The sequence below is a fragment of the Populus trichocarpa genome, chromosome 8 (genome assembly GCF_000002775.5).
Source record: "Populus trichocarpa isolate Nisqually-1 chromosome 8, P.trichocarpa_v4.1, whole genome shotgun sequence".
Taxonomy (NCBI): Eukaryota; Viridiplantae; Streptophyta; class Magnoliopsida; order Malpighiales; family Salicaceae; genus Populus; species Populus trichocarpa.
In genome coordinates, this window is record NC_037292.2 from 6024210 (window position 1) to 6043801 (window position 19592).

Genomic DNA, 19592 nt, shown 5'->3' on the forward strand with positions numbered 1-19592 from the left:
GTTAAGGAGTGTGGTTTATACGTGCGGTCTGCGAGTTGCTGCTGTTTTTTCTACTTCTTTTTGGGAATGCGAATAAATAATGAAATAATGGATTTTTTTTTTCATACGAGCTCCATTCAAAATTAATTGGAGAAATAAACCACGAATAGTATAAACTCTATAAAAATACAAATTCAAAATAGTTGCACTACTTTTAGTAGTGCAATTACAAATGATTACATTACCTATAATTTTTTTGTTAAATAAATTGAGCTATTAAGTAGTGAAATTCTTTAAAATATTAAAAGTTCTAGGATTGTAATGTGAGTAGAACAATTCCTAAAAAATAATAATAAAGAATTGCACTGCTTTTTGGAGTGCAATCCCTTAAAATTTAAAAAATTTCGAAGATTATGCAATTTATAACAATAAAACTATTTATTTTTTTAAGGGCTGCCCTGGGAGTGCATCGTCTCAGTTAAAAAAAACTCTCTTCTCTCTCCCTCACTCTCTGTTATCCATTTCTCCTCTCTTTATCAGTAGGGTTTTTTTCATCACCAGACAAAAATTGATGGGTTGCTTTTTAAGTAGAGTTTGTAAGTGTAATAGTAATTGTTTTTTATTTAGAAATATATAAAAATAATTTTTTTTTTATTTTTTAAAGGTATTCTTAACATTAATATATTTTCAAGTAAAAAATACTTTAAAAGGAAGAGTTACATGTGAAGCGTTAGTTACCAGGAAGAGATGTCAAGGCATTCTCTGGCAAACACAGCATTTCTGAGTTTTTTTGAAACGCGGTAGCTTGGCATGCAATAACTACATGTGGTTATAGTTTTCGGTCCTGTTTATTTTTTAATTTTAAAAGTGTTTTTTTAAAAAAATTAATTTGTTTTTTTTGTTTTTGATTTAAATTAATATTTTTTTTGTGTTTTTATATTATTTTGATATGCTGATATTAAAAATAATTTTTTAAAAATAAAAAAAATAATTTTAATATATTTTCAAGTAAAAAATATTTTAAAAATCTCAAATATCTCTTGTTACATTAGCTATAGCGCGATGATGTAATTTTTGTGCACGCTTCAAAGTGGAGCTTGAAATGGATAATTTCTTCTCCTATCACATTTTCAGCAAAGTCTAGCTAGTGAACAACCAAGCTTATTGGAAGTAAAAAAATAAAAATATTTATGACAGGAATTAGAAATGAAAACACACAATATTAATCACACACTTTGAGCAAGCGGAAAGATCCACTTCTAAAATATTAGCATCGCCTCTAACCTGACAACAACCCAACAGTTGAATTTAAAGGCGGCATGGCGGCATCTCTCTGCATGCACATAGATTCACTCTTCTAAAACGAATTCAACCAAGCAATCCCACTTTGATTAAAATAAATAATAAAAAAACACGAGAAAGGTCAACAACAGAGGAATGCTCCATGCATTAAAAATCATGAACATAAATGGATTTCAAACACTAGAAGAAAAAAAATGGTAATAATCTTTATTTGCAACTTCTGCTTGTTCTCAACTTCATTTTCTTTTACTGAATCGTTAGAAATAACCATTATTTGTTTCAATATTCCATTGTTAATAATTAAACTCTTGTTGTCTAACATAAATCCTCATGAAGCTTGCATCTCGAAAGCAGAGAGCTTACGCTGAGTCTCAAATTAACAACTTTTCCATACGTCTCGTGGAAAGTTTTTGAATTTAGGAGACCTTGACCCGTCGAACCTGATCTTCGAGGTTGGAGTACTACGGGACAACTGTTTAATGGGCTTTTGGAAAAAAATCTTCGGAGACTGGGAAAAACTGTCGAATCAAGATCAAATAACAAATCCAGGGTAGCTGTTAGTGCATCCCTTCACGCCAGAGCTCCCAGCGAGGATCGAACTCGCGACCTTTCGCTTACGAAGCGAACGCACTACCACTATGCTATGGAAGCCTTTGCCGATGGGGAAATGAAATTTTAATTTCAAAAATGACAGAGAAACTAAAGGAAAATCTCCTAAAACCCTCCCAAAACCTATGCCAAGCAAAGAACTACTGCAGAACATAGTAGGATGTGTGGAATCGCCCTGATTGTGCATGGAATTTGCATCGACTTATCATCATCCATCCTCCTCCATTCTCATAATCCTCCCGAGGCAGTAAGCAAGAATCTCTTTAATCAACAATAATTTTTATCTGTTTATTTTAAATTTACCCGTGTTTTGATTTTTTGGGCACCGGTTAGTTTCGCTCTCTGTAGATGATCTTAAACCAGCTCTTCGGAGACGAGGACCCGACAGCTTAGGCAGCAAGAAGGTTATACTTCAGCATCATAATAAAAATTTGAGCTCTGGCGAGGACCGAGAATTGGTGTCAGTTGTGATCGAGGACGGTAAAATAGAAAACGACCAGTCGTTTTTGCAGAGTTGTTCCAATGGCAAAACTGTTAATTATACTCAACTGGGGAATTATGTTGGCGAACTGCAATTTATTGGTGCCACATTGCAGCTGAGGGGACTGAATCCTATAATTCAGCCATTTATTGATTCCTCCAGGAATGCGCTAATTTATAACGGTAAATTTTTTACTTGTGTGCTATTTTTCCCCATCATTTCTGTTTTGCACGTTTTGCTGTGTATTTGTTTTAATTTTGAGTCTGATTTAGTGTTGCAATTTTGAAGGTGAAATACTTGGAGGAATTCATGTGGAGAGTGGCAGAAATGATGGTGAAGTTGCCATGCAAACTCTAGCGAAGTGCTGCATGCTCTTGTGATCCCGATGGACACGGAGGCACGTGCTATGTTGCTGGACATGGGTTTAGTTCTGTTCCGATAGTTCTTTCAACTATCAAGGGTCGTAGGCAATAATCAACTGGCAGGTGATTATTAGAATAGGCTTGGTTTTGTTTTGATCAATATTAAAGTAGGGATAGGTATTCCCTGGAATATTTTTTTTGTTACTATATATTTTTTTTAGTTTAATGTGGGTATTCGGGCCAGCTTGCGCGGATCTCGACTAATCCTACGGGCCTTGAAGTTAACGACCATGTAAGCCTCCAGTGGCCATCATATGAGCAATCACATGACTCGAACCTGAGACCACAAAGGAAGCAAATCTTTTGATCCCAAGCTCTTATCACTGGACCATCATCTAGATGGTTATTTTTTTTTGTTACTATTGTTTGAGCTGAAGTTATGCTTTAATTACCTATGTTCAGGAATTGATTCTATTCATGTAGAATGCATTACAGTTGTCGCTAGACACGCCCCCAGCAGAAAGTGGGCCGCGTGTCCGGACCCAAAATTAATTGGGTCCAGACCGGCCCCAAATAAAGGGAGGGCCCAAAACGAATTGCGTCCAGACCGGACCCAACAGGTCCTCTCTCTCCCCGCAGATCAGATCCTCTTTATACAGGACGACTAGTAAAAACTAAAAAGAAACAAACGGTGCGTTTTATTGGAGTCTTTGAGCAACGAAGGGTTTAAGAGCTCTACCTCTTCTCTTTTTCACAGTGATACTAGGTAGAGATGCCTTCAATGGAGCAGAATGGTCCCAGAAACACAACACAAACTCGAAAACAAAAACCAGTCCTCAAGCTCTCCAATCAACCTCGCTGCGCCGCCGATGCTATTTCCAGGTCCTCTCTCTACGCTTTTTTTTTTTTTTTTTTGTTATGAGTTTGTTTTCAAGTTAGCAAATTAGAGAAAAGAAAAGGATTCAATTTAACTTCCGATCTCGAAATATCTTCAATGAATTTAAATTTCTAGGAGCTAATTGAAGTTATTACCTCTTCTTCTTCTTTTTTTTTGAAATTCTGGCTGAAACCGAAGTGATTTGTGTATTGCAATGCAGGAGGGAAATAGTTAAAAAACAGAGAGAGTCTCTACCAATTGCTTCAGGTGCCTTTTTAGTTCCTATATCTTTAGAAATATTTCAGGTCAGATAGAACATATCAATGCTTCTCTCTGACTTTTTTTTTGTCTTTCCTAAAAAACAAATTCACTTCTCCAGTTAAGGAACGACTTGTCCAGGAGGTTAAAAACCATGACGTTTTAATCATCGTTGGTGAAACCGGAAGCGGAAAAACAACTCGTAAGTTCTTTAATTTTGCAGTACTATTATTTGTTGATGTGAGTCTAAATCTCTTATCAATTGAATTTATTTTTGATTTGTAGAGTTGCCTCAGTTTCTATTTAATGCTGGGTTCTGTTCCAATGGAAAAGTTATTGGGATAACACAACCTAGGCGTGTGGCGGCTATCACGGTTGCTAAAAGAGTTGCAGAGGAATGTGGTGTTGAGTTGGGTCTAAAGGTTGGATATTCCATCAGATTTGATGATAAGACTTCCAGCTCAACAAGGATCAAGTACATGACCGATGGATTGTTGCTGAGGTAACCACTATGTCTGCTCAGTTTTACGTCCTTTGTTGTTAAAAATGCTGTATTGTTTCATTTTTATGGAGCTTTCTAATAAAGTCTTGTACTCTTTGATAGTTTGTGTAGATATTGTAAGGGTTAGGGTTAAAGGTGCTACTTGCTGTGTCCTATTGATTGCTGATACTGGTTCATTTTGTCATGTGAAGGAGTCAGTGTTCATAGAATGATCTGGTCAGATAATTTTTTTATATTTTCTTATTCATTTGTAAATGGGGCATTTGCAAACATTATGTTATGGGTATGTTGAGAGAGCAAAGTGTTTGAGAGAGGAATGATGAATCTGTAGGCTGAAGATGACAAAGATAGTAGATTTCAGATCGCTGCAATATGAATGAGCTGATGTAATTCTTGATGCACTTACAGGGAAGCATTATTGGATCCATATCTCTCTAGGTATTCAGTAATAATTGTTGATGAAGCTCACGAGAGAACTGTCCACACCGATGTGTTACTGGGCTTGCTGAAAAATGTGCAGAGAGCAAGGTTGAAATCTGTCATTGACCATGCTGTTGTCAGTAATAAGAAGGCCAGCAATGGTATAACGAAGGAGAATGAAAAAGGAGCCGAATGCACCAATTTTCTCAAGCAGTGCCAAAGGAAATTTCCACCATTGAAGTTAATAATCATGTCTGCCAGTTTGGATGCGCGTCTTTTCTCAGAGTACTTTGGTGGTGCCAGAGCTGTTCATGTTGAAGGCCGTCAGCATCATGTGGATATATTTTATACACTTCACGCGGAGACAGATTATGTAGATGCAGCCTTGATTACCATATTCCAGGTCATTATCCATCAACCTTCATTATCTTTTAAAGTTTTGCAGTTCTGAGACTTTGCATTCAAGCTTTTTGACTTTCACTTTTGACCACCAAAATTTTCAAATTGTCAAACCTTTTAATGTCTCCATTTTTTTCATATTCAACTCAGTTTTTCATGTTTGTTGGTGCCACATGTATTGCTGAAATCAAGTTCTTTGGTTCTATTCTAGAATAGTTCTATGTGGAAGATGGAAATCAATCTTTTTCCAACTTTTCACAAAAAAATTAAAAAATTCCTTTTCCCTCAATTGACCCGAGTGTGATTGAATTGTAAACTAACACTCGAATGCTACAAATGGTCCTTGGACCATTATGATTTTCTTTCACAAATATTTAAGTTCATTGTGCAGTTTTTTTATATTGCTACTACTAATTGTGCTAGATCCACTTGGAGGAGGGCCCAGGTGATATTCTTGTGTTCCTAACTGGGCAAGAAGAGATTGAAGGTGTTGAGAGACTTGTACAGGAGCAACTTCAAAAGTTACCAGAAGAAAGTCGAAAGTTGGTAACTGCTCCAATATTTTCATCTCTTCCATCAGAACAGCAAATGCGAGTTTTCATGCCAGCTCCAGCTGGACATCGTAAGGTAGCTTAATGATATTTGTGAGCTATCCTCTATATAGCATTTGAATTGGTGGCACTTGGAATTGACAGCCACAGTGATGATAATAATCTGAAGTTTACTGGCATCATCTCTGAAAAAAAATAATTAAATGCATGAATCTTAGTGGCTGGTTATGTTAACTGGTAAACATAATTATTTTTTATATATCCATTATAATTCATCTCTACACACACACACGGAAATAGATGTACAGTGAATGGATACAGATAATTCACATGTAACACAGTATTTCTACTGCTTTCGATCTCTATGCTACACATTAATGGATTTAATATTTTATCTGTGCCATAAACTCTGATTTGATTTCTGTGCGATCATTCAGTATTCTTAATCATAGCACTTTGTAGGTGATATTGGCAACAAATATTGCTGAGACGTCAGTGACTATACCTGGAATCAAATATGTTATAGATCCTGGATTCATAAAAGCACGTTCTTACGATCCGGTCAAAGGGATGGAATCATTGATAATTATTCCAACATCGAAAGCCCAGGCTCTTCAAAGGAGGTAGTCATGCTGAATTATGCTTGGGTGAAACAGAGACTAATACAAAGGCTATTCAGTTTGAGTTTAGTGATCAACTTTCAACGAGATTTAATTCGGTTCTAGTTACTAGATTCCTCTTAAATTTGTATGATTCACTTTCTGTTAACAAATTGTTACCTGTAATCCAGCCTGCCTATACAGAAGCTTGTTTATAACATCCGAGTGATTTTCTTTCGTGGTTATTTTGACTATGAAACTATCCATGCTCTGTTATAACCATCTCCTTGGATTTTTTATTTTGGTCCTATGCCATTGGGTGCATCCCCCCTCCCTCTCTATAAGTGCGTGTGCCATCTTTTACACGAATTTGCATGTTTGGAAGCTTAGAATTGGTTGAATGCATTAATTATCTAAACGGTTAGAAATAGATGTTTGTTTTCTTTTGTTTATTTAGTTTTCATTGAACATTATTTCACACACACACACTGTCTCCATCAAATGGTATTTTTTATCAAATAATAATCAAGATTGACAAACATTTTGTTACTGCAGTGGACGTGCAGGCCGTGAAGGACCAGGGAAGTGCTTTCGACTCTACCCAGAGAGTGAATTTGAGAAGCTTGAGGATTCAACAAAGCCAGAGATCAAACGGTGCAACCTCTCTAATGTTATTTTGCAGCTCAAGGCTCTAGGCGTTGATGATATTATAGGATTTGATTTCCTGGAAAAACCATCAAGGTGAATCTTCAGATTTGTTTTCACAGTTCCATTGATTTGGTGCACCATTCTCGTTCTGCATGTGTTGCTAGTAGCAGATGATTGTAGATTAGTTACCATCATTAAGATTTTAACCTAGACGGAAATTCCCCGCATGTTTTTCTGCTTGACTATGGCCATGTCTTTCTTTCCATAAAGATTTAGTTTAGCCACTTTCTCATGCCATCCCCTTCAGCCTCCTCTTAGGGGCTTCTTCTGGTGTTTATTGCATCTTCAAGTCTCCTTCAGTTGAACTTGAATTCAGCCCATATTTACTGGTAGAGCCTGAGGTCAAGTTACCTATTGATTTGTATTGTATAGTATAGTATAAATAACCATTTGGGAATATACCTAACATTTTTAAGATGTTAAAAACTTCACAAATTGATTGTTTTGCTGGTCTAGATGCTGAGTGTTGGATGTTATAATTGGGTTAATCCAGGCTGGCTGGCCATCTATTTGTGTATAGTGAGGGTAAGAGATAATATTCTTGTTTGGTTCATGCCTGTGGTAGATGACCTTATTTATTGATGTTTATCTGGCTTGTAATTACTGAAGCTGTCTGGTTGAATAGAGTTGTTTTCTATGTACTGTCTCAAGGGACCTACATTTTTTAAACAGATCAATAATCCTTTGTTGCTGAATGTAACAGGGCAGCTATTCAAAAATCGTTGGAGGAGCTGTTTCTGCTGGGTGCTTTGACAGATGACTGTAAGTTGTCGGATCCTGTTGGGCATCAAATGGCTCGGCTTCCCTTAGACCCTATTTATTCCAAAGCTCTCATCCTTGCTAGTCAGTTCAACTGCTTGGAAGAAATGTTGATAGCTGTTTCAATGCTCTCTGTGGAATCTATTTTTTATAATCCTCGTGAGAAGTCAGAAGAGGTATGTGGTTTTCAATTGCTTATTATATGTTTCTACGATGAATAGTGATTGGACAAAGTTCCTCGTCTGTATTAAGTCAAATGCTAAGTTATTTCACCATGGCATCCAACAATAACTTTGTTCATATCATTGTCTGGCGTTGTCTAGCTAAGTTATCATTGATGAGTGTACTAAAAACTGGCCAAGAATTAGCTATTATGTGGACAGAGTCAATGGGAGACTAGGTGTTCAGGGAATGACTGGAACACTGATCTAGGCAGTTTTCAAGAGTGCGGATGACCTGATGAGAATTTTCATTTTTTTTTATTTCTTTCTACTTTTGTCTTTATATACATATATTTTCTGGGTTCTAAATGTTCCAGCACTTCTGATTTCTGTATGATATGTTATTCATTGCTAAAGGACTTGCAGTTTCTGAATCTCTTCAAACATTGTCAATATGATGTTAGGACTGGCTTTTTTCTATTCTTGCATTATATTGTGCTACCTACCCGAACCTGGTAAAACCTTATGTTAAAAAGCATTTTTTCTCTCTCTTGGCAGGCAAAAACTGCAAAGAAGTGTTTTGCAAGTCCAGATGGTGACCACCTTACTTTGATTAATGTTTATCGCGCTGCTGATGAACTCTTACAGAAGAGAAGGATGGAGCTTGGTATAGAAAAAAATGAGAAAAATATTAAAGGAAAAAATGAAAAGATACTGAGAAAATGGTGCAGGGAAAATTTTATTAATAGTCGCTCACTGAGGCATGCTTGTGACATTCACAGGTTGTTTACCCCTTTTTCTTCCTCTTTTCCCTTAGGTTACTTTACTTTCTGGCAGGATTCACTTATAAATTTTAATTTCAATATGGATTCCATGTTCAAGAAATTCGTGAGACTTGACCTATTGTGATCTTTATTAGCTAGCAATCTTGATTTAAGAGGTCATTTTCCACTGCAGTCAGATTAGAGGACATGTTGAACAGATGGGTCTTCCTATTTCTTCTTGTGGAGATGACACTCTTCAATTCCGTAGATGCCTTGCTGCTTCATTTTTCCTTAATGCAGCTTTGAAGCAACCCGAGGGAACATACAGGTATTATATTTCTCTATATAAGCTCAGACATCCATTTGCATGTTCCTTCAGGATTCTTTCGTATTTCTATTATTCTCCCTTGTTAACAAGTCTTTGGCGAGTTGGTCATGGCATCCAACCTTCTCTTGAAATCCCTTTTCATGTTATGTCTCGCTTTCCATTCTCCTACATCAAGACCCTCAAATTTGCTGAAATGAATGGCAGGGCTTTAGCAAGTGGTCAAGTAGTGCAGATCCACCCTACTTCTGTGTTGCACCAGTCAAAGGTGGAGTGTGTAATTTTTGATGAACTAGTCCAAACAAGTCAGAAGTACATTCGCAACACAACTAGAATTGATTATTTGTGGTTGACTGAGCTTGCTCCTCACTATTATGCAATGCAGGGTTGAAGTTTTGGTATGAACTCTATCAACTAATATTTTACTTGCCTTCTCATCTTGTTTGGTCATTTGATGTAATGCTATTGCTAGATGCAGCTAAGAGTTCTATCCCCGAGTCTTTTGCACTTATCAACTTATGGCCTGATTTTCATACTGTAGCTGGGAAATAGCAACTAGAGGAGGATCGCTGGAACTCATGTTTGAGGAGAAGTGGCTCTATGTTTTTTTGTTGATAGGATGCATTCACAAGTTGGACTTTATAATAAAGTCTTTTCCGAGTCTATGCATTTCAGCATTGCTTGACCAGATGACTTGAATTTTGGAGGGCTTCTACACCATGCATGTCCCGTTAGTTTCCATCTGCAATGTTCTGGCTTTTCTCTTTCAGCAAGGATCTCTGCGAAGAGGTGGTTGTCAGTTCTTGATGGTGAACATTTGGGAAAGTTGCTGCTTCAGTCGTCCTTTATTAACTTATGGATTCATATGTGAAAGCCTGACTGTTGGAAACAGCATCTAAACAGACGTGGCTAAATTTGTGGCTGGTTTTTCATCTAAATGTGGGCCGGGGAGAGGCGTTGGCGGCCATGAGGAGTGCAGTTTTGATCCCCAAGCAAGTCAGAAAGTAAAGGTTTAGTTATTCTCTGTATTATTTAATGAAGCCAAATATATCACCAAATGGCCACTGTATACTGGCGCTCACAACTCAAAAGGCCACCCTGGTGGCCTTGTATCTTAAACGAAACAACTTTTCTTTTCATAAATGATAATTTATCCATGGATATGCAAATAGTTTGGAAATTCTAAGCAATTGATTGAATTGCTCATCGTATTTTAGTTTCTCAGCACCACGTAGTCTTTACACAAGGAGTGCCTCTAGTTGGCAAACCCTGTTCGTGAAATTTCCGGCACTGGACGTGAAAACCACTCTCGTTTGTGAATTTCTGGGAAGGATTCATACAGCCTAACAAACTGATAGATTCTCATCGAATTAAATTGCTTGTGATCGGGCGGCGGCGGGGATCAAAGGAAATGCACAAAGAAACCTTGATGATGAACCAAGGAGAGCATTTTAAAAAAAAAAATTCAGAAAAAAGCTGGTGATTGTCTCATGTCAAGGCTTCTGTACCCCGTTTTCCAAGCTCTGGCTGAAGAGTCAGAACAATATGGTGTTATTCAACCAGCAAGGTAGTTGGTAAAAAGTTCAAAAGGATCTTATTCTTGCCGTTTCTTTTTTCCTTCAATAAATAACCTTTCTTGGTGTTTTTGTTGGACAATGATTTACAATGACACCTCTCCAGTCTTGGCCAAAATTCTTGTTTGCAGTCTCTTTGTATATATAAAAACAAAGTCATGTGTTTTAAAATTCATTCCTATCACTAAACATATATTTTTTTAAAAAAATTCAAAGGGTAAGGTCTCCTCTCTAGATGTATCTAGGAAGGATCAAATTGTCAATGTCATTTCTTTCAGTTAGTTTTTTCATTATATACTAAAAGTTGTTCTGGTCACCGGCCCCTTCTCTAACAATGGAACACCCTTCACAGTAAGGAGCAACGTGAGCTCAACTATGACATAAAACGTTGTGTGCAGCAATTATCCTACACACATGGGTATGCCTATTGTGTTTGTATATATGTGCGAGTAACTCATCCACGCAAAAAAGAAAAAGAAAAAGAAGAAGGTGAAACAGGGAGGAATGGGAAATGCATTAGGATGCATCTCAACGGAAGGGGCGAGAGAAAAAACCTCTAAACATGAGTTAAACCTTCCACCTTTGCTAGCCTCTTTCAAAGGAAGAGCTGGCCCCCTGTCTTCACTCTCTTCTTCAGAGAATAAAAAGAAGAAGGCAGTGAGCTTTGATGGCCAGCTTGACGAGCAAGCTCTTGCTGCAGCTTTGCTCTTTAACCATCATCAAAGAAATAATGGTAATTCTCTTCCATTTCCTAGATCCCAATCTGCAGTATATCCTTCTTCAGGTTCCAAGAAGCATGGTCTTACAAGGAGTTCAAGTTCTAGGCCACGGTCTCATTCCGAATCTCTGTTAACAAGACCTGACCAGCTTGTTAACCAGGTTGCTGTTATCTTCTTTTTCTCCTTCTTTTAAATTAATGGTAAAAAATATTTGATTCATGAACATATTATGAGTTTCAAATTCTCCTTTCATATATTTTCCATTTGATCTCCAATTAATGATTAAACTACTTATGTGCATGATCATGAAACCATGCTAATGATGTTCTTGGTCCTCGTTTGAAGAGGCAACAACTTAAAGGGAAAGTACTGCCGGACTAATTAGCATTGGTGGTTAAAATGCATTTTTTTTATCAGTAGTTCCAGTAGATTTTTCTTATGAATAAAGTTCCTGTACATAAGCTTTACAACGACAAATTAACATGACTTTGAATGGTAATAGGCCCCTCGTCGAACATTCTTTTGTGCTTCAACTCCATACGTTCTACAAATAGTGCTGGTTAATTGGGTTCGCCAAGTCCTGTTTCCCACATGGACCTGCCCCTGCCAGTAGCTTGGGCGCCTTCTCAGCTTCTCTACTAAAAATCATGGGTTTAATATTCAAATTAGATCTCCATTTAAAACTTCCAGGCATCTCTTCATTTTTTACCATATTTTTCCTTTGAATTCAAGTATCATTATAAGAATACAATCTTAACAGGTCAAATTCATATCAGGCTGGGTTATTTTCTATTGGATGTAGAGTTATTGTTACTTTTATGAAAGCACCTCGTTAGAATTGAGTCCCTTGCTTTTCCATTTTAGCAAAAAGATTACCGTTGACCTGGACTTTAAAATCTCGATAACACTTTCTCCTAATTATACTGACTATTCGTTTTTTATCTGGTAGGATCTTGAAACGAACCGTGTTGTTCTCGTTCATGGAGGTGGTTTTGGTGCATGGTGTTGGTATAAAACTATTTCCCTTCTAGAGGAAGCTGGCTTTAAAGCTGATGCAGTGGACTTAACAGGCTCTGGCATCCATTATTCTGATACAAACGGCATTAGAAATCTTGCCGAATATGTAAAGCCACTTTCTGATATTTTTTACAAGCTTGGTGAAGGAGACAAGGTTTGAGCTCTCCCTTTTCAATAAATGATGATTTATTTAAGAGACTGTTATAATTAAGTTCTTCTGTCTAAAAATGCAGGTGATTTTGGTGGGTCATGATCTTGGGGGTGCTTGTATTTCATATGTGATGGAGCTGTTTCCATCTAAAATTGCTAAAGCTGTTTTCATTGCTGCAACAATGCTGTCTAGTGGGCAGAGTGCCCTTGATATATTTTCTCAACAGGTTTGCCCTCTATTTTATACAACAACTGGAAAAGGCACGGCTTATAGGATGACATTAAACTGATCAAATTAAGCAATTCTGGTCCATTAATAATTATGACAGCATTGTTCTCTCCTTCACATTCTCTGACTCTCGAGGCCTATAAGTTTTCCTCCCAAGTAATATGCACCTCTCAGGTCCTTCTTTATTCTCTTATCCTTTGGCTGTTCCATCTTGCTGTCTTTCCCTGAACCTCATCTGGCCATGAAAATATAATAAAGAATCTATTTCCCAAGATTATATGATATACAGCTGCTACCCATGGAGAACCAGTGCTTTAGTGATTCCTTATAAACGATGTTTGTTCACAATTAGTGTTGTGATACATTTTTTGATATTAAGCAAGAATATACCTTCATGTCTTGATAGTAATTCAATCACAACCTTGACTATGCGGACCATATATCACTGCTGCGGTCACAGGTATTGATTCACCAAAAAACATAGCCCAGTTGCTTGCTTCCAAGTGAATGAAGTTAGGCAGTAGTTGGTAGATATTTATCTGGCCAAACCCTCTGATGTACGTTGGATATTAACCCAGCCCTAAAAATTGTAGCGTTGCATTAGATTGTGCAATGTTGGTAGAAGCTATTAAGGAATATAGCTGGCAATTGCTGCTTGCCAGAACTAGGACCCATGAGTGCCCTCTAGCTGTACTATTTTTAAGAGAACAAAAATAGAGTCTAGATTAAGTGATGAAGTGCATTAGGAACTGATGAGGACACCGAACTGGAAACATTGGTTACGCGCGCGTATAATTATAGACGATGGAGGATAGCCCAAACCATTGAGAAATTGGGCTTTAGCTTATGTTTTTGGGCTTAATTCATATGGACTTTTAGTTAAGGTTTATGAATTTGGTTTTATTTGTTGGGTTGGATTTAATTATTGTTGGATATTTTATTTAATGGGTCATAAGCCCAATTGCTTATTCTAGTTAGGGTTTTAGTATAAATACCCTACTTTTCTAAATGTAAGCAACTATTGATGATTAATGAAAATTTGCAGATTTTGCATCTCCCTACTCTCCTCTCTTCTCTTCTTTGGCTTTCTTCTTCTTCTTTTTTTCCTCTAGGCTTCTTTCTTTTCCCGGCTTTAATTCTGTTGTTTGTTGTCCCGCATCAGGAACAGTGCAATGAGTTAATGACACTGGCTCACTTTTGAACTAACAATACTATATCATTCAATGCCTATTTCAGGCAGGTTTCAGTGACCTGATAAGACAACCTCAGACATTTATCTATGCCAATGGAAAGGATAACCCTCCGACCGCTATTGTCATTGACAAAACATTGTTAAGAGACTCGTGGTTCAACCAGAGTTCCACCAAGGTATGTATAGTTCCATATATATCCAAAAAATTACATCTCTGGTTTAGCGACTGGAATTTCAACGATGAGGGTTTTATGTGTACCAGGATGTAGCATTAGCATCAGTATCGATGAGGCCAATCCCATTTGCACCGGTTGTAGAGAAGCTCTTTCTTTCAAGCAACAACTACGGCTCCATTCAAAGGTTTTACATTAAAACTCGAGGAGATTGTGCCCTGCATGTTCCTCTACAGGAGTCTATGATAAAATCAAATCCACCAACACAAGTTTTCGAGCTTAAGGGCTCTGATCATGCACCATTTTTTTCGAAGCCCCAGGCGCTGCATAGGATACTAATCAAGATATCACAAGTTCCATCAAAGGATATCTAAAAGTATCTAAATTCGCATTACATTAAGGCTGCGGGAAGACATGTACATTGGAGCAGCTGGTTCGGATATGGAGAATTTGGCATGGTTCATTTATGCCATACGTGGTCAAGTTAACCATCCAAGAAATTGTTAAGAACATGTGCATGCATATGCCAGTAATCGTTCCCCATGTGTAATACAGAGCACTAGCTATGTTACGAGCGCTCTGTCATTGGGCTAAATATTTTTATTTTTTATAAAAACTTATTTATGTAAATTTTTTTCAATGTATTTTAATAGTTTAAAAAATATAACAAATCAAAAAATATATTTCATGACAAGTTATCAAACCCAATTTGAGGGTTGACCCGGCTAAGGGATCGGATCTTGAGTTACACGAATTAACTCGGTCAAACCGGGAAAATTAGAAAAAAATATTTTAAGTTTTAATATTTTATATAAAAAAATTAAGAAATTATTAGTGTGAATATAAACTATACATGTTGTAAACAATTAAGTTTAAAAGATTACCTCAAAATATTTTTTTATCCCATATTGAAAAGATATTAACTTATTCTTCTAAGTTGAAGTATTTAAACTAAAAAAATTTTTTATCCCACATTGAAAAAACATAATTTTTTTTCTTGTGAACATAAATGATATATACTAAAGGGTTTCAAATCCCACATTGAAAAAATAAAACATTCTTCTAGTATTTATATAGTAAATTTTAAAATGAGTTAGTAATCAACTGAAAAATATATATAAAAAAGATTTCTTTGTAGGAGAAAAAAAAAAAGGATTCTACCAGATTTTTACTAGGTTGCCCTAGTTTCGGGTTGTCCCGGCGGGTGGGTCCTAATGTCAGATGAGGCTGGCAGCAGGACCCATCGCTGCTGGGTCCTGGTGATAGCAAAGTCCAATTTTAGTGGGTATCGCTCGGAGCTTTAGACCCATCGCTGCTGGCTTTTGTTGACAACAATACTCATCATAAATGGGTCATGCTCATTGTTTTGGCCCCACCACTGCTAGGTCTTAGGGAGCAGGGCCCAACTTCAGTGGGTCCTGCTTTAACTGGGCCCACGTTGCTTGGTCCTAGTGGGGCAGAACCCAATTTCAGTGAGTCCTGCTACAGCTGGGCCCATCGCTTCTAGGTCTTGCTGGGCACCTATACCCACTATCATTAGGTTTGACATTGCTGCCAGACCCAATAAATTTGGGTCTTAACATATCATACTGTGATGCTGAGATATTTTTCGATATCAACCCGAAGCTAGGATATTTTTTTGATATTGCAATAACCATATAAAAAAATTAAAATATATTATCTACTCTAAATTTCAATAAACACATTATATAAGGATTAAATTAAAAAAAAATTAATAACAAAAAAAATCAAAATACAAAAAAAACCAACACTGTAATGATGGATGTGAGGAAACATTCTTCACCCCGCACCTTTTAACTTTATTTATAATATTCAATTTTTTTAAAAAAGTCTTTTATAAAATTATTCAAACCTAAATAATAACTTATAGATCATAAAAAAGCTTAGCATCATTTGTTTTTTTTTAAAATAAAACGTCCACTTACATAAAGAAAAGAAAAAGTAATAAACAGGGGCCTATCAATATTTAAATTTTGTCTATTAGTTCAAAAATCGAAACGTTTATCCAGAGTCTATAAATATAACGTTTACCTATCGCTTTCTCCACCTCACTCTTTCAGCAGTTACATTACTGTCTGAGCTGCAGCTCCTCTCTCTCCCCGCAGATCAGATCCAAATCGTTCAAAGGTATCTCCGCGAAACCCTAACTCTTTAGATCTCAGATTTACTTACTTACAGAATCGATGCTGCCAAGTTTTCCTTTTTAACCACTCTCACTTTGATGCCATGTTATTCTCTTCTCTAATTTTGAAAATTCACTTGTTGATTGGTTGATAATTGACTTGTTTTGTTAAGATCTGCTATTTTTCTTGGCTTTTGATTCAGACATTTCTCTTGTTTTAGCTGGCTTCCGTATCACTGTATTTAAAAAAAAAAATCGAAATTTTGGATAGGATTTTATGGTCTGTGGTGTTATTCAACCCGAATTTAGGGGGATCTAGATTGATATAAATCACTACACATTGGTGTTGAATTGTTTGTGATTTCTGCTTTCATTAAGTTTTGGGTCTGGTTGTTGATTTGTGAGGTGTGCCTATGCATAATTCTTGTTTGTTTTTTTGTTTTGGGTTTTTTTGCGCACTCTAGTTTCCTCGTGTATTTATGTGTGGTAAGCAATCGCGTTTGTTATGACGTGAGTGTTAGCTAGCTACCTAGGAAGGGATTGAGAGTGGGGGGGGGTATACAAACAGGAATGCATAAATAATTGAAGTATGGTGTTTGTTTGTTTAAAAGAGTGATGGTGAACTTGTTGATTTCAACTGGCAATTTGGAAATTGGTTAATGGGTCTCGAGATGTTTTAAGTTACCAGGCTGCGATCAGAGTAGGTGATGTGGGTTATTCATAATGCTTTTGTTATCATTCTTTTTCCATATTGTGACACATGCCATTTCCCAGAATTTATCTTCTTTTTTATTTTCATTCTTTGTTCATTTTGGTGTTTTGCTTTTGTTTTGGGCTTGGGAAACAGGGTTTAAATTTCCTTCTGTAAAGTTTAGATATGGGTCGTGGAGTTAGCGCTGGTGGAGGGCAGAGTTCATTGGGCTATCTGTTTGGGAGTGGAGAGGCTCCAAAACCTGGCACAAACAATGCCCAAGCTGCTCCAAGCGAGAGCCTGCCTGCAAATAATCCGCCTCCTTCCAAACCCGCTGCAGCTCCTCAGCCGGCAGATATCAATAAGCAGGTTCCTGCCGGTATCAACAGTACTTCTACAAACAACTATTTGAGGGCAGATGGTCAGAACACTGGCAACTTCATCACGGTATGATTCTCCAAACCTTTGCTCTTGGTCCAATTGTATCAGTTGTCCATACTGGTTTGGGTGGATAGAACTTGCTCAGATTCATGACATGCCACTGTTCTCTGTGATGAGATCTCTAAAAGATTCATCTGTATTCTGGAAATGGGTAGGCAATATCCTGTGAATGATTAGGAACTATCTCAGAGGCATAAATATTCGAGGAAGGATGCCATTGTCCTTGTAACTACCAAGCTGCATTTTTGTCGCCCAAGAAGAATGAATAATACTTCTGGGTCAAGTTCCAGCTGGGTGAATTTTTTGTGGTTTTCCATGCCTCCTTTAGATGTCCCTGGGAGTCAGAATACCTCTGCATTGATTGAAGATAGGGCTCCTATTCTTAGCCCTAGGCATATCCAAGCTTATGAAAGCAGTTCTCTGTCTCTGTCTCGGTGTAAATGCATGGGTTATAGTATAATGGGTAACTAGATATTGTTCATGGTTTACAATGTACAAGGCTTGAGAAATAGATACTCATACAAGCTGTCCCTGTAAAATAGGAACCCAGAAGCGGCTAGATGGGTAGGATAGAGGCAGTTAACCATTTGTTTCGAGGTTGGGTGTGGATTCCTAGAGTGAGGTAACATAGGAGCTGAGCAAGAACTACTTCCAATTATGCTCTTGGCATTCTGCATTTCCAATCTACATGTTTCCGACCAATGTTAGCTACATGTATTCTTCTGGTTTCATTTGAACTAGATTCAATGGGTACATTATGAAAGTTGAAAGAAGGCGGAGTTGAACTACATGATTTGCTATTACTAAAATGAATTACGGTGCTCTAAAAACTATTTCTGGAATTTGCTTTAAACAGCCAATTAAGCTACTTGCTCAATTTCTTTATAACTGAATTGTATTTCATGAAAGACAAAATGGTTGTTTCTTCTAGTTGTTATTAACAACCTAAAAACTGTTTCTTTGGTTCAGGATCGACCTTCAACCAAGGTCCATGCTGCTCCTGGTGGTGGATCTTCTTTGGGATACCTCTTTGGTGGTGGTAGCAACTGACACATGCCATCATGCCTTCATATGGAGTTCTGTTTGTCAAATCTTTGTGAACCTGTAGTTTGAATCAAACCATGCTTTCATCTTCAATATAATCCATGCAAATTTGTGGGATCCTATGCTGTAATATATAGGTGTTATCTTTGTTGTTTCAACTATTCAATCAAGATCGTGGGATTTAGATGCCTGGGCATCTGTATGTTTCTAATACCCCAGCCAGTGTTTTTTTTTTTTTTTTAATCTCTCTCCCACTTCCTTTACTAGTCTTTTTTGTTGTTTCTTTTGGATTACTAGAACAGTGCCAACGTATTCCTCTGATAGCTCCAGGTATCATACCAAGTGTTGCGAGGGGGTATGGTTCGTGCAATGCATTGGTGGGACGAATCTCAATTTAAGCGTGTCCTTTTTGACAATGGAATAATAAAATTATAAGATGAGAAGAACATTAAAACTTGAAAGCAGTTGGCTCTGTTATTGGCCTCTCTTGATGCAATGGACGACAACTGCCGCTCGTGGGCAATGAGAACAAATTGTCAGAAGCAGAACATATCACTCCCAGGTTTGCAGTGCCTGTTGCCAATAAGTAATCTAAATTCTTGTAGAAACAAGACCGAACATGCGATAACTAACATCAGACAATACCAATCCATGTTTGAATCCAATCATCTCTCCAAATCTTGAATTCCGTGAGATTTTGTTAAAAAATAAAAGGGAGAAGAGTTCCATGAATTCAGTTGATGAGACCCCTGGTCTAATATTAAGACCCGTTTGCTGGAAAGTAGATTTTTTTTGAAAAGTAAATTTCGGGAAAGTATTTTCCGATGTTTGGTAGTGTAATGGAAAATAAGTTGGAAAACACTTTCCAGTATTTGGTTTGTCATGGAAAATGAGCTGGAAAATAACTTATTAATGTTTTATTTTTCTCAAGTTTATTAAAATAATGAGGAACAAATCTTACAAATTAAAAAGTTGAATGAGAATGAAATTGAAAAAAAATATAATTTCATAAATTATCTCAAATAAAATAAATAATAATCAAAATAATAGAAATCAAATCTAAAAAATTAAAAAAAATAAAAGGTGAATAAATTAAAATAATAATAATTAACATTTTATAAATTATTTCAAATAAAATAAGTAACAATAAAAAAAAATGAGAA

At 36.8% G+C, this 19592-nt stretch overlaps 3 protein-coding genes and 1 non-coding gene across 8 annotated transcripts; 3 read left to right on the top strand and 1 right to left on the bottom strand.

Annotated features, from left to right (window-relative positions):
- Positions 1 to 1860: 1860 nt before the first annotated feature.
- TRNAT-CGU (transfer RNA threonine (anticodon CGU)) lies at positions 1861 to 1932 on the bottom strand. Its single transcript has one exon. It is a non-coding gene; the product is annotated as a tRNA-Thr (tRNA).
- Positions 1933 to 3401: 1469 nt separating this feature from the next.
- On the top strand, positions 3402 to 10227 carry LOC7498215 (pre-mRNA-splicing factor ATP-dependent RNA helicase DEAH10). 3 transcript variants are annotated; one of them, XM_024607730.2, is made up of 13 exons: positions 3402 to 3615; positions 3831 to 3877; positions 3990 to 4070; positions 4154 to 4370; positions 4779 to 5193; positions 5613 to 5816; positions 6203 to 6363; positions 6895 to 7080; positions 7751 to 7982; positions 8526 to 8749; positions 8925 to 9059; positions 9264 to 9454; positions 9529 to 10227. In XM_024607730.2, the coding sequence occupies exons 1-12, from the start codon at positions 3506 to 3508 to the stop codon at positions 9445 to 9447; spliced, it is 2196 nt and encodes a 731-aa protein (XP_024463498.2). In that variant the 5' UTR covers positions 3402 to 3505; the 3' UTR covers positions 9448 to 9454; positions 9529 to 10227. The 3 variants fall into 3 exon arrangements, with proteins under 3 accessions (XP_024463498.2, XP_024463497.2, XP_024463495.2); XM_024607729.2 differs by having other exon boundaries at positions 9535 to 10227; XM_024607727.2 differs by having other exon boundaries at positions 3403 to 3615; positions 9598 to 10227.
- Positions 10228 to 10715: 488 nt separating this feature from the next.
- LOC7471065 (putative methylesterase 11, chloroplastic) lies at positions 10716 to 14661 on the top strand. Its single transcript, XM_002311310.3, has 5 exons — positions 10716 to 11509; positions 12299 to 12520; positions 12600 to 12743; positions 13982 to 14113; positions 14200 to 14661. The coding sequence occupies exons 1-5, from the start codon at positions 11135 to 11137 to the stop codon at positions 14482 to 14484; spliced, it is 1158 nt and encodes a 385-aa protein (XP_002311346.3). The 5' UTR covers positions 10716 to 11134; the 3' UTR covers positions 14485 to 14661.
- A 1430-nt stretch (positions 14662 to 16091) lies between these two features.
- LOC7471066 (protein SPIRAL1-like 1) lies at positions 16092 to 18642 on the top strand. 3 transcript variants are annotated; one of them, XM_024607418.2, is made up of 3 exons: positions 16092 to 16258; positions 17101 to 17391; positions 18355 to 18642. In XM_024607418.2, exons 2-3 carry the CDS (start codon positions 17131 to 17133, stop codon positions 18433 to 18435), a joined length of 342 nt encoding a protein of 113 aa, XP_024463186.1. In that variant the 5' UTR covers positions 16092 to 16258; positions 17101 to 17130; the 3' UTR covers positions 18436 to 18642. The 3 variants fall into 3 exon arrangements, with proteins under 3 accessions (XP_024463186.1, XP_024463187.1, XP_024463188.1); XM_024607419.2 differs by having other exon boundaries at positions 16097 to 16258; positions 17129 to 17391; XM_024607420.2 differs by having other exon boundaries at positions 16106 to 16258; positions 17124 to 17391.
- Positions 18643 to 19592: the final 950 nt, after the last annotated feature.

What these genes read in the sequence shown, in the direction of transcription:
- LOC7471065 (XM_002311310.3), top strand. Translation starts at nt 11,135, where the DNA reads ATGGGAAATGCATTAGGATGCATCTCAACGGAAGGGGCGAGAGAAAAA. An exon ending in CTGACCAGCTTGTTAACCAG is followed by an intron (nt 11,510 to 12,298) that starts GTTGCTGTTATC and finishes TTTATCTGGTAG; the next exon opens with GATCTTGAAACGAACCGTGT. An exon ending in AGCTTGGTGAAGGAGACAAG is followed by an intron (nt 12,521 to 12,599) that starts GTTTGAGCTCTC and finishes CTAAAAATGCAG; the next exon opens with GTGATTTTGGTGGGTCATGA.
- LOC7498215 (XM_024607730.2), top strand. Translation starts at nt 3,506, where the DNA reads ATGCCTTCAATGGAGCAGAATGGTCCCAGAAACACAACACAAACTCGA. An exon ending in CCTTGATTACCATATTCCAG is followed by an intron (nt 5,194 to 5,612) that starts GTCATTATCCAT and finishes TAATTGTGCTAG; the next exon opens with ATCCACTTGGAGGAGGGCCC. An exon ending in CTCCAGCTGGACATCGTAAG is followed by an intron (nt 5,817 to 6,202) that starts GTAGCTTAATGA and finishes AGCACTTTGTAG; the next exon opens with GTGATATTGGCAACAAATAT.
- LOC7471066 (XM_024607418.2), top strand. Translation starts at nt 17,131, where the DNA reads ATGGGTCGTGGAGTTAGCGCTGGTGGAGGGCAGAGTTCATTGGGCTAT. An exon ending in ACACTGGCAACTTCATCACG is followed by an intron (nt 17,392 to 18,354) that starts GTATGATTCTCC and finishes TCTTTGGTTCAG; the next exon opens with GATCGACCTTCAACCAAGGT.